Source organism: Brachypodium distachyon, chromosome 2 (assembly GCF_000005505.3).
Source record: "Brachypodium distachyon strain Bd21 chromosome 2, Brachypodium_distachyon_v3.0, whole genome shotgun sequence".
Taxonomy (NCBI): domain Eukaryota; kingdom Viridiplantae; phylum Streptophyta; class Magnoliopsida; order Poales; family Poaceae; genus Brachypodium; species Brachypodium distachyon.
In genome coordinates, this window is record NC_016132.3 from 31997739 (window position 1) to 32011934 (window position 14196).

The window sequence follows — 14196 nt, forward strand, 5'->3', positions numbered from 1 at the left end:
ATGCGGTATCTGTTCTGCCCGAGTCCGCGCTAAACCGAAACAGGTACCGAAACGTAAATCGACAGTTCGTCAGATACAAATCGACAGTTCGTCGTTCGATAGATACAGTCCTCCAAGTTGCGCAACAAAATAGGAAGGATAAATCAATCAAGCATGAAATTCGTCTCCTTGGCCATGCCCATTCGCCACGGCATCTCCATTTCCGCCATCGCCGCCATGAGTGGCCGCTGCCGCATTCTCTTTCTCAGCAGTAGCTTCGCGACAATGCTGGAGGATGTCCTTTCTTTGGAGCTCCCACCACTCCCTTGCAAGTGGATCAAGGCCGCTCGGATTCATGAGCATAATCTTGTTCTCCTCCGCACGCACTACCGCCGCTGCCTTTTCCTCCTCAATTTTGGCCTTGCGTGGGTCGACATTGATCTTTTGGAACTCCACCTCATGAATACCTTGAAGTTTTTGCAGTTTTTGTTCATGCTTCTTCTCGGCATTGATCTTTTTGAGCTCTAATTTGGCGGCCGAAACGATCTCTTTGGACTTGATCAATTCATCGAACTTGGAATTCAAATTTGAGGACTCAGCTATCTTCTTAATCTTTTCTTTCTCCTTTTTCCTTCCATCCGGCCTCTTGCTGTTACGCCCACCCTTCGGTGCATCACTTTCATCAGCATAGACATCCAAGTGGACGAATGCCCCTTTCTTCGGTGCTGCCTCTTGGTCCCTCAAACGTCTTTCTCACTATACTACAACACCTTTCAACAATGTTGAAGTGTAAATGGCCTCCCTTTGGAACTCAGCATGGCTTTGTACCTTTCCATTGCAATTTTGTCCTACAAAGCAAAGATTAACAACAATGAACAATTGAATCGACAAATGAACCAAGTAGAGAAAGCAATTTCGGCCTAATTGAACCCACATAATCATCAATGGTGCATCCACTCGGCATTCCTCACTTGCTCCAAACATCATTTCCAACGGCTACAACAAGATTTGATCGTCTCGAATCGACCTTGCAGTGACCTTAAAGTGCGTGAGGAATAATTTGGTGGCATCAGCCGGTAAAATTGCCAATACTTCTTTTCGGTCTGATCATTGCCGGTTACAGCATCGAGTGAGACGCTCTCCCATGACCAAACCAAAGTGACATCTTCTAGGTCACTGTAGTTGGTTGCCCTTCTTGGTTGTTTTTGTTGGGATCCATCGAACACGCCCTCATCAATTTCTTCCAAATCGTTTTCTTCTTCCCCCTCTGCCCCCTCCGCACCCATGCCGGCATCAAAATCCTCTAGCGGTGCCGAATAAATGTTGACCACATTCTCGGCCAACAATTCCGCATACGGCGAGGGAAGCGAATTACAATCAAAGCTACAAAAACAGAAGAAAAGGCAATTTCATCGATTCACCCTAAATTTCACTGGAATCGAGTCCGAGGGCTGAAAAATTTACCTGTCGGGCATATCGTTGAATAGTTGTGGGGTGACCGACTCCTCGTTCGGAAGGGCGGCCGCCGGAGCAGGTGGACGAGGGGGTGGGCCTCAGGATGCCACCATCTTCCTCTGCCGCCCAGCCGTCATCTTCACCCGCCCTCCGTTTGCCTCGGTCATGGTGGAGGGAGCAACTACAGCCGCAAGCGCTTGACGCGGAAAGAAGGTGCCCTTGCGGTCGAAGCTTGTCTCTGCCCCATCTGGTTTCCCTGCCTCTTCCATTTGAAAGCAGCAAACAGAGAGTTGCCGACAGAGGCGGGAAGGCGCTGCCGGAAGCCGCGGGAGGGTTGGTGCCGCCAAGAACCGTCGTGGAACCGCAGTACGATGATTCGGCGTACTCCATGCCGGACTTTGTGGGGCAGAGTAGATCGGTGGCGGCGACGACGAGTGGTTGGAGCTTGGGCGCGTAGCGGAAATTTCCCTCCCGCCAATGAGTTCAGCTCAGTTTTGGTTCCGCACCAATCCGATCTCCACCTCGCGTATATTGGGATTTCTCGCCCGAGAGATTGGATCCCCGAAAAGTTTTTTCGGATCAGGGTCCGTTTTCGGTATATAGTCGTGTCCTTTTTTTTCCCACAGAATCCGAAAAGCGGCGGTTATTTTTTGGATCGGGTGTGTATTCGGTATCTGCTAGAGTTGCTCTCAGGACAGCAGCGAGCATGACATGCGCCAAATGACACGTGAAGGTTTCTTCAGAAAAAGTAATCGGCACATTAGCCAACAGAGGGGTCGTAGCCACGCAGCTGCTTGCCTTTAAGCAGATCACGGCCGTTCCTTTGTCAAGGATTGGCAACGGCGCCGACGGATAGCAACTCCGCTAGTGTCAACTTACCTCCGTAGGAGGAGCCTTAGACTACTTCTGAGTTGCCACACGCCGATGTTAGGAACCATCATCAGAAAAGTACTCCCTCCGATCCGGTACAATTTTGTAGTAAATCTCCGATGCTTATTATGAAACGGATGGAGTATATTTTTGTCTCAGTTACATGAAAGTAGGCAATCGTTCCATGCATTTTTTTTCGTATGCATTTTGTCTTTCAGTTGGACAAATCGGAGACTTTTGGTCGCTTCATATTTTTTACCCGAACCTCATGTTCCTTTGTATCAAAAAAGAAAAACCTCATGTTCCCCCAAGCAGACATGTGTCGTTCACTAGGCTATTTCTAAGTCTAGTGATCGAGCCTAACCCCATCCATGCTCTGCTCCAGTCCATCTTTAAAACCGACAGAAGTCAACCGCAGTGGACTGTGTTTGTGATGACTTCATCGATCTCAAGATGATGTGCCGGACTAGTCTCTTGGAGGTGCTCATAAGGATAGGGTATGCGTGTCTGCATTTATAAGGATGAGTGTGTGTGCGTATTTATGAGCGTCTACGTCTATATTGTGTTTCCTAATAAAAAAATGGTTTGGTCAACCGTCCGTTGCAAAGGACAAAATCACAACACGTTGACAATGACACTTCAGGCGGGTCGAGGGATCAAAAGTGCCATGTTTTTTGCTAAATTGATGGATGAAATATATACGAAATATTTTAGGGACCAGAAATCTACATTGGTACTAATTAAGGAATAAAAAAATCAGGCTACGATTTCTACTCAAGCTAAATTATATCTGCCCGAGGAGAATGCTTATATGCAATTGATTACGTAGTCAAATGTAATTGATTACGTAGCCATATTCTCCCTAAAACATATGCCATAACAGTACCAAGCATGTTCTACCACAACAATTGCCATCGAGAAGCAAGAAAGGAACAAAGATGATTTCAGGGGAAGAATAATTAATTCCACTTGACAACTGGGCATAGAGATGCATGATGCTTTGAAGTGCGGATTTTCGTTAGTCCATTGCACTATGCTCAGATGCAGAAAACAAAATAAGGTTCCTAAGAGCCAGAGAGCCCTACATGGATTAGCTAGTGGTTATAGAATATACGACTTTTTTAGAAAGTGTTTTTTTTCTAAACAAAACAGTGACACTTCAAGAGATGCAAGTGACTGGATCGGGCTGTAGGGAAACGATTTTGCAAGAGGTGTTTAGTTAGATATTTTTTGTCCGTTATCCGGTTAAACCGTTACCTAATACCATCTTATTATGTACTCAAATCTGATTTCGTTTACCACTAGACGAGTAGAGCAAAAAAAAAATAGAGAGTTGGTGAAGCGCACTGACGGTACGGTGTTGTAGCCGTACCCATGAGCGAATCGTCCCAGCATCGCAAGACAGCAACACTTGCAATGTATCCACACTTACATAGTGTGGAGCACCACTCTCTGAGTGCTAACTCATAACGCGGACGGTGGCTAGGGTTTCTCCAAATCCCAAAATTAGTCCACAAAATCCAGACCATGCCACCCTTTATATAGGATTCTTATAAGATTACCCTAATAGGATTTTAGCTCATCATTTAGGTTCATATATATGTATTGGCACATAAAGAGGCGGCAGCCCAGCAGAAGAAAGTGGCAGTGGTGACCATGACGGTGGGGAAGCTCGCAATTGGGAAGTTGTAGAGTGTTCCGAAGTCTAATGGCACTTTGATCTAAGGGAACCTGCAATTGTAGAACCTTCCAAACTTTTAGTATCTCTTCATGAGTTAATATATAGGATGGAATCATGCTTGAATCCATCAAGTATGGAGAGAGTTACAGTCAATTATGTGTCACCCGACTTTTGGACTCCCGTAATGACAGTTTTTGGTTTTTCTTTTTTGAGGGAAAGACTTTAAGTGAAATCCCTAAAGTATCTTGAATCCTGGTGGATAGAGTCATACACCCACAACTTCACCACCACACCAAGAGGTGTTTCACGACAGTTTTTAGTTATTAAAGATTGGAACGTCCAATGTGCATATGCTGTTCATGAAGTAAATATGCCCTAGAGGCAATAATAAAAGTATTATTTATATTCTTGTTCATTATTAATGTTTATTTTTTTTATGCTATAACTGTTGTGATTTTTGAATATGAGATTCGAAGGAAAACTCATAAGCACGTGTAGAGAGATAAACACCAAGTTGTTCCTAGTCCCGCTCTAGGACTAGCTCATGTGTCGTATGATGATCATGTTTTCCTTGATCATGGCATAGTCATAGTAACAAGGATGCCTATGACAATGAGAGCACATTGTTAGAAGAATAAGGGTGTTGAACCGATCCAATTCCATGATATACTACGAGATCATTTCGTCACTTGTTGTTAGTAGTATCATAAGATTGTTATCGTATACTCACGTCCTTAGACCATGAGAATATCAAGTCTTCATACGAAAGATTTACTTTCATGGTTATCAAAAGTTACCCGTAACTGGGTGGCTATAACAGTAATTTTCAGGTATTTCGGAAATGTATAGCTAGCGACTCGATAGTTTAAGATTGAGATTTGCTCCTCCTGACAATGGAGAGATACGCTCCGGACCCTCTCGGTATTACGGTGCCCATTATCGTCTAGCCAGACACATTGTGATTCAGTCACAGGGATATCGAAATACGGAAACGAGAAAAGAGAACAAACCAGTAACGAGGATGACTTGGTATTGTGATCAAGTAGTTGCTTCACAGGGATATCAAAATATCTCGCCTCGGATTTTGTTAAGTATCGTGAAGCAAAAAGAATTGTTTACGGGAACAAAAGGTTCGCTCAAAATATCCGTGTATGTGTGGGAATTAATATGTGTGTCCAGATCCCGCTATTAATTATTGACCGGAGTTCCGGATCATGTCTACATATTACCGAACCTGCAGGGTCACACGCTTAAGGATCATCATTTTGTTGAGTACTAGAATTGTTTGTAACATGAGAGAATTATACCGAAAAAGTTTCGGAAAGATTGGAAATGTTTCAGCGAATAAAAACGAGAAAGTTCTAGATAGGTTCCATGGGCTGCGTACCTAGATAGCCACGGCCACGGTAGAGGCAGCGGCATGGGATGGGGAGGATGAACCACCATACTTAGTGGCTGGTTTTAAAGGGTATTAACCCCCTCTCCTTTATGCACATGGTAACCACCCTCCTTGATGGACCTAGTAACTCCTTAATTCATGTGCATGGGATTAAAGAGTGGTAACTCTCTCTTTGATGTGCCTATTTTATGTGGAGGGAAGAGGCAGCCAAGGGACACCGTGTGGGCTGCAAGGCTGCCCTTTCTCTCTCTCATACCCATTCTCATTGTTCTAGAATTAGTCTCCAGTAGTTCTTCGTTCTGGATGGCAAAGCAGCGCTGAATTGGTGATTCCGTACGCTTGGATACCGGCAGATGGATCGTGTGGACGGGAGAGATAATTCTCGTGGTTGGGAGGTATAATCCTAGCTGTGGGAATCGGCAACGGTCTTCACCAACATCTTCTCTCTGCTGCGATCGTTGGTAAAAATTCGATAAAACCTACCTGCACTTTCATAGTGATCTTGGGCTTTGTTCGTAGAATGAAATTTTATTTTCTACTACGTTTCCCAACAGTTCGATCTGGACGTTTATAAGCGTTAAAAAGCTAAGGACATGACCAAGAACTTTTATTTTTGGAGTTTCTTCGTTTGATTCCATCTTTGGTAGTAAATTTGGTGAAATCTGAGAAGAATCCTCCTATTAGGAGTCTTAGAAAATAAGTATCGCTCCTTTTTTTCAACAAAAATCAAAAGGCTGGTCAATACTAGTTAATCATATCTTTAGCCAAGAAAAGTGGAAAAATGCTATCCTGGCATAACAAAACTAGCTAGAACTTTTCCATACATTTTTCTTAAGAAAGCTCACGAACACAATGACCACTTGTAAATTGTAATGGGGGCAACCACCGGCATCAGAATGCCGACCTGTTTCTTAAAATACATAGACTGTTCTTATGGAGAATTGCAGTTATTCCTCCGTAAGAATGCTTAATAGTCATCACAGCATCAGTTCATCTTTAAAAGAATAAAGCAATTGTTCTTTTATCAGATATATTCTCTCATCAGACTTAACGAACCTTATTGTCTCCTTCACTAAACGTGGTTCTCTGTACTGCATCAAGGGTCAAATTCGAAAAATGCAAAAAACAAAATGATGGCTTCATGATCTGTAAAGATAATTTTTCCAGCACCGAAAGGGATTCTAATTGTAGTACACAGTTTAAAATGTGAGCATCTGATGACGTGCAATAAATTAACGTAACGCCGTCTGAAATAGTAGAAACAAATATATAAAGGAAAACAAAGATACTTCTTTAATGTATATTTTACTGAGGTTGTGTTTATAGCATTACGTTAGATTCTGTTGCAATTGTCTTGTCTATCTTTTTAGTTGTTGCCTATTTACCGTTTTGATAACCAATTTTGTTTTTGCTTTTGAGAAACATAGTACAAACGCAGAGACTCACAAACACGCGTGAACATTCATCTCTATGAACGCACACACGCACACCGTACCCTTATGAACACCTTCGAGAGACTGAGTCGGGTCGGCGGGTCCTGAGAGATTGACGAAGTCACCACAGCCGCCTCGCAGTTGACTGATGCGTCACCTACCACTGAAAACAAAGCGCCGGTCAAATCCTGAATTAAATCCAGAAAATGTGAGCACCCATGCAAGTCTAATACTTGAACCTTCGTGGGTTGGTTCTACCACAAGAAACCACACCACTGAGATGGGTACGAAAGAGATTCCGAGCTACTTCCGTAACACTCGATGGCCTGAGTTCTTCAAAACTCACTGAACACGGCCAGGAGACTTCTAAAAAAGTTCTAACTATAACAAAGTTGGGTTACACCACCGAGTTTTTCAACTCGCTCATGCCAGCAGATAGAGGCCAACGCTTTTTATGCTCATGTTCATGTATTCATTCCGTCCCAAGTGAATCAAATTTATTCAAATATGCATGTATCTATATCTAAATAGCATCTAGATACATGTAATAGAAACTCACTTGATATGGGACTGAGGGAGTACATATTTTGTTGCATTGCATGTTTGCATATTTGGTTGTTTTTGAAGCAGGATATCGTGGACATGTCTAAGGAGAGAAATGTTTAATCAGTGGACATTTTTGCGTCCCTAGACGTGAACAAAGCAAAAGCAAATTGAGCGCACATTGCTCTTTATCATAATGTAAACTTAAATGGTGAATTCAGCCTTGGACCTCATGCATGACGTCTAGTGTAAATGGATTCATACAAGGTGGCAACACCGACAAAATTACATCTTGCAAAAATCGTCGGCACTACCGACCCGCAACTATCAGAAATTTGGTTTACTACCGTCAGCAATATCTTTTCTTTTTACTCGCCATCGGCACTATTGACCCACCACCAATCGCTACCATCAACCGACACCTGTGATTTTTCACTTAGGGCATCTTCAACAGCTACTAGCTAAACACCCATGCGTTGCAACGGATAAAATAAATTAAACTACTCACTCCGTCCCATAATAAGTGACGCAATATTACATGTATCTAGACTTTTTTTGGATATAGATACATTCATATTTGGATAAATTTGAGTCACTTAATATGAAACGGAGGGAGCAATTGTTATAGATAAATTAGACTAAAAACTGATATGATATATATAAGCAATGTTTGCGAGTAATGAGATCTCCAAATCTGGTGGCAAAGATCACTACCATCTCAGTTTATTGCTATAGATTTGCGTTAGAACAAAATGAAAAGTCTTTTACAATAGAAGGAGGTGACGGACCATCGCCTCCAATTGGCTCTTTTATAAGAGTAAAGAGATGTTAGGTGTTGGTAAATTTGTCATGTATAAACTTTTGATGATATGTCGCATATTAAATGAAGAAAAAGAAAAAATTGTGTGTAGAAATTGACCCCGTACCTAAAACAGAGAAAGAGAAAGATAAGATTGACCGACGAGGATGAAGATTTCGCTCAGCCAGAATGGGGTGATTTGATAGGAGCTCGTCGCTCGGTTTATAACAGGATCAATGTACTTACAAGTGCACCCAAAAAAATCATGCTAACACAAAACCCCTTCTCTGGTGACATTTTTATGCTGACATTCATTGCCGGTACGAAGACTTCTATATCCAGAATGAACTTAATAGATCCAAGAAGCAGCAATAGGATTGGTGAAATTTCAAACCACATGCAGGAGCAGCTCGAAGCACCAACACGTTGCATTAGCGAAATAACAGTTTGCTTCCCTTTGATATGGTGTCCTCCTGCTTTCCAATGCTTCTGTCCAAGCTCCCCAAAGTTCGTCAGAAAAACTGCAGGTTCCATAAAAGGTAGTGCTCGATAGAAGGCGTCCAAGACTGTTATATCCAGTAAAAGCATATGATAATCCTGATGTGCAGCACAATGTTCTGCCAGGATGGACCAATTTCCTACAGCAAATGTACTGAAGATTGGATGAGTGGAGAAATGGGGATTAGGGTTAGCATAATTTGCCCATGGAGCAACGGGGATTAAGCAACGGCTTTGCCGCTGCGGTCCTGAGTACTACTCATACTAGACAGCATTTAGCACAATCTACTGACCTATCAATCCCCCGAAAAAAATTACCATTTTGCCCATGGAACAACAGAGATTAGGCAACGGGAACGGACCTGAGTATTGCTCATATTCATACCTCATGGTTGTATACATAAATCGAGACCAATGGATGAGACAAAATGACTGGTCCATGTTCACTTGAGGGCAACATAAAAGCACAAAGGAAAACAAGCAACTAGGAAATAGCCACCCTTTCCCTCAAAAACAGATGCGCGAACAGCCGCCCATTCACAAAAATTGATGCTTCTCTACTGTATTCTTATCTGCGTGATCCTTTTTTATTGGAATCAAATGCTTGGCATTGAAGATTTTGTACGTAGCATGAACACTTTAGCACATATTCAGGACTACTGATATTCTACGGAATATTCTATTATTAGTGACAATAACAAGACTGGTTGTACCACAAGGTGAAAAATAGCGAAAGATTACTTATGCTCCCTAGTAATCCTGTATGTGCAATGCACGTGTCGATTGATACATGAAAATTTATTGGCTAGAGAAAAATGTCTAAATGACTGAAGCAACTTTGATTTAGTGAGATTGAATTGTAGTAATTGAATTGATAATTTCAATAGTTGACTGAGAGCTTCCCAAATAATAGAATTAATTTGTTGTGCAACATATATCATTAAGACTACACCATGGGGCGTTGGATTTAGCCAGTGGATAGCCGAGATCTTTAGTTCAATATCAACAACTTATCATAATGATAAGAATCAGAATATCATAATGATGAATTAATAACAGAGCAACAAAACATGAATCAACAACTTATCATAGTGATGTTTACTCAAGATCATCAAATTAGTTAGAGGTTAACTGACAGCATCAGAATATCTAGTAGTAGTGCATATCAATTTTACCATAAAAACACAGTGTGGTTCATTACGAGTTGTAAGCACTAGCATCAGTCCTTCTATCGGAATAATGGAACTGTTCCATGGTCCGATAATGATGCAGGGTGCTTCATATCAATGTCTGCTTGTTAACAAGTATGGAAAATGTGAAGAACGAGAGACACCAATCGATTCTCACCCTTTTCTTTCCATGTGGATCAGCAATTTCCACTCTTTAGCAGTAGCTAAAGCTAACAAGACATGTTCATGTTACTCAACATCTTCACAGTCAAGCAAATCCAAAAGCTGGAGACCATATCTCGGTATCTTGTAGGTAGAATAGGTGCTACAACATACAGGTTCTCCGGCAACACATGGACGAATGGAGCAGCATCAAACATGAAATCTTTTGAGATTCTTGTAGGTACATGGTTAGAATTCATTCACTAGATGCTCAGAGAGACAAGAAAAGACTATTTCATCCTTAGTCGACGTTCAGTCATGCAGAAATGTTGTGTCCACCCTTAGTTCATAGGAATAAGAGAACTGAGTGGCCCTCCTGCTGATATTCCAACCTAGTGGGTTGCCAATATCTTTCCCTTCCGCACTTCAAACCATTCTGCATTATAAATAGCATGTCCATGCATTGTTGTAAACTACAAACCTAGGGCAATAGTTCTTGTGGCAAGACAAAACTTTCAGCCCAAAAATGTTTCCCGATCTACGTGTAACAACGGGAATTATAGGTATTTTTGATCCGCTAGCTACTTCGATTAGTTTGCTTTATTTATTAACACCACTATGTTCTTTTCTTGCAGGAAGTGTAGTTTGCCTGCTCCTCTATGCAGCACCAATGTACAAGATAACATCATAAGCTCCTATGTTCAGATTATAGTATATCATGAATTGCTTAACACTATCTTTTAACTCTGTTTCCCAGATTGACATTCAAACGAGTGATAAAGAAGGGCAGTGTAGAAGAATACTCATGCATACCATATATCTTAACTCTGTTCAGCAGCCTGACATATACTTGGTACGGTCTTCCAGTGGTCAGCTCTGGGTGGGAGAACTTGACTCTCTCTGGCATCAGCTCACTAGGAGTGCTCTTTGAAAGCACATTTATCAGTATATACATATGGTTTGCGCCAAGAGGAAAAAAGGTAGGTTATTTCTGCAGAACTATGACTCTGTTCCTGTGGCATATAAATTGCCTTCACTTGCACCAGCATATTATATTAAACAGTGAGACAGTAGCTTTATTTGGGCAACTCTGATCTCTACTGTAAAAAGTAGAAATAAGACCCTTGTTTCCTTAGACAAAATGATAGAAAGTTCTGCAATATTCGGTACTTAAGTTATCACATTTGGATATGTTGGAACTTCCCAAGCAATATATATTCAGTTTAATGTCAACCAGATCTTCATTTTTCTAATAGATCTAACTCTTGTTTAATTAATCATGTTGTTTTGGTGAAAAATGTAGTTGTGTACTTGTGTAAGTAGCATAGTGATGGTTTCCTGCATCAGGAACCAAATACTTCGATGTAAATATAGTCCATCTCCAAACACCTATTGTTTGTCCCGGTGAGCATGGCTGTTTAAGGATCGGAAACTTTAAATATAGAATATTGTATTTATAAAGATGTTACATATCACTGTCACTCTTTCCTAACCATGTAAGGCAGAAAAAACACCAGCTTTCTGACTTGATTTTATTTCATAGTTATACGTAGGTAGTTACAGATAAAATGGTGCATAATTTGATGCGAACATGGATATAAGATGTGAACATGAATTATTATGTATTTGTAGTCCTAACACTATATCTGATAATCTGTTGCAGAAGCTTGTCATGGCGATGGTATCTTCGATTGTAATAATCTTCGGCATGGCTGTATTTTTCTCAAGCTTTTCGATCCACACACACCAAATGCGTAAAGTATTTGTTGGTAGCATTGGTCTAGTGGCTTCCATATTAATGTATGGCTCCCCGTTGGTAGCTGTGGTGAGTACTGTTACTTATAGTGGACCCAGAATTATCAATCACAGATAAGATATTAAAAGGCTTCCATGCAACAGTGATCTAACTCTGATGAAATGACTCACTGTAACAAATTCAAATGATAGTATAACCTGTTGTATATTCCACAATATCACCTAATGATTTAATGAAGTGGAGTAACATTCTATATCAAATACTACAGGAAAAAATGCATACAGTTAGACATGGAGAAAAAAAGTAATTAACTTTGTGTACTTCCAAAATCGCAGAAACAAGTTATCAGGACGAAAAGTGTGGAGTTCATGCCTTTCTACTTGTCATTGTTTAGCTTCTTGACCAGTTTACTTTGGATGCTCTATGGAATCCTAGGAAGGGATGTTTTTCTAACGGTCAGTAAAGAAACAAATTTTAGCACACAAAAATTTATATATTATACTGACGTACTTGTTTTCTTATGAAGGCACCAAGCTGCATCGGCTGCTTGATGGGTATCCTTCAGTTGGTTGTTTACTGCATGTACAACAAATGCAAGGAATCACCCAAAACGAATCCTGATATTGAGCAAGCAGATGTAGTGAAAGTTACAACTAGTCAAGACGACACGAAGGGACAAAAGCCTTTATCTGAATCCTGAACTGCTTTTTTTTGCGACAAATATTTTTCTTTTTCCCCAGAAAAAGTGTCTCTTATACACACATAAGGAAAGAAAAATAATACTCTTCAAATTATTCATGTCTATTCTATTCCTTGTCCATTGTTGCAAAGCTCAATTAATTTTCAGCGAGGTGGCTGCAAATGCCCCATGGTCGCGAAAATTGCTGAAATGCATGTTCAGTTACATAATACTCTTCAGATTATTCATGTCTATTTTGTTCCCTGTACATTGTTGCAACAATCGATTATTTTTCAGCGAGGTGGCTGCGAATGCCCCATGGTCACAAATTGCTGAAATGCATGTTCAGTTATAAACATGTCCATAAATTTGATCTGCAAAAACCTAAACTGGCTGGGATCCTTTTGTACTACTGCCACCGGCCTCTTCTTCTCAATGGAATTTTAGCAGCTCTCCTGCTAACATTCAAAAAAAAACTAAACTGATTCAAATATTTACGAACTAAAGCTGTAACGTAGCAAAAACTGCAAATTGATGAGATTTATGAAGTCCAATATACTACAACTAATGAGAACCTTAAATCAATTCGATGGCCTCAAAACCAGAATGCTCAAACAAGTGGCTACTGACTATGGACCATATTCTCCTTTTGGATTTTGTTTGGAAATGTAGCAGTAGCAATATAAGGTTTGCACAAAATAATGGAGTTAGATTTCTTCAATTTGTGTTGCCATCACATTTGCTTCACCAGGTAAAAAAAACATTAAGATGGCTATCAGTTTCTCAAATAAGATTTGTCATTGTAGCACATAACATTGGGTAACTAAAACTATTTCGTAATATTCTTCTTTAGCATGACCACACTTTAATGACAAATATGTGATAATTATTTACATGCAGACGAAAAATGAAGATGTACCTCCAAGTCATTAACTAGCACCTTTCTGGCTGTAAGTTTCCAATATGAAATAAAAAATCCAAGGTGACATTCTAACTTATGTGCAGAACCTCGCTGCTAAATCATACGTAACCTACTTGGATACAAAATAAACATATTTACAAAATCCCCTTTTTCCTCTAAACTGGTGGAGAACTTTAGAATTCAGCGCTAGATGTTCCATGTAAACCAAATAACCAACTGAAATAAAACAGGTGGATATTCACATTCCTAGTGAACTAAAGGAAATATGGTCTATATATTCTGTTGGTGCCATACTCTTCAAAATTTTGACAGAAGCTCTCAAGTCTCAACCTTTCAATGTGATCAACATGATTTCTCTCTCTAGTTTTGTAGTAAATGATCACTGTAAGTACATTGGCCTGACCAGCTTCCATAAGGTTCTTTCTCAAACTTTTTTCTGGTAAACTAACTTTATGAAATTGAATAAGATTAATTCAAATGTGAATAATTTAATGTTACTCCCTCATAAATATATTTGAATGCATTTCTCAATGCCATGGGTGGTTAAATAAAAGACTGATCTGAAAGGAGACTCTGCTGCTCTGGAAAGATTTATGGCAAGAACACTGGATAATTTATATGCCTGTCTGTTTTCTTTTGTCAAGGATGAAGATGTTTCGGTGCAGAAATTTAAAGCTCTTGACTCTCCTCTGGATAACTTCCATTTACCTTTGTTCCCAGAATCTTTTGAGGAATTTCAAGACCTTCTACCGCTTGTGGCAAGTTCAGATTCAGTTTCAGATGTTTGGGTCCCTATTTGGAGAAAACCTTACTGTTCCAGATCTTGTTACTCATTTTGCTTCAGAGATTTG

The 14196-nt window shown here is 40.3% G+C and overlaps 1 protein-coding gene across 1 annotated transcript; it reads left to right on the forward strand.

The window, feature by feature from the left end:
• Positions 1–10408: 10408 nt before the first annotated feature.
• LOC100843767 (bidirectional sugar transporter SWEET3a) lies at positions 10409–12675 on the forward strand. The gene is made up of 6 exons (XM_003568687.4): positions 10409–10551; positions 10624–10660; positions 10746–10968; positions 11652–11813; positions 12080–12199; positions 12271–12675. The coding sequence occupies exons 1-6, from the start codon at positions 10515–10517 to the stop codon at positions 12442–12444; spliced, it is 753 nt and encodes a 250-aa protein (XP_003568735.1). The 5' UTR covers positions 10409–10514; the 3' UTR covers positions 12445–12675.
• The last annotated feature ends 1521 nt before the right edge of the window (positions 12676–14196 follow it).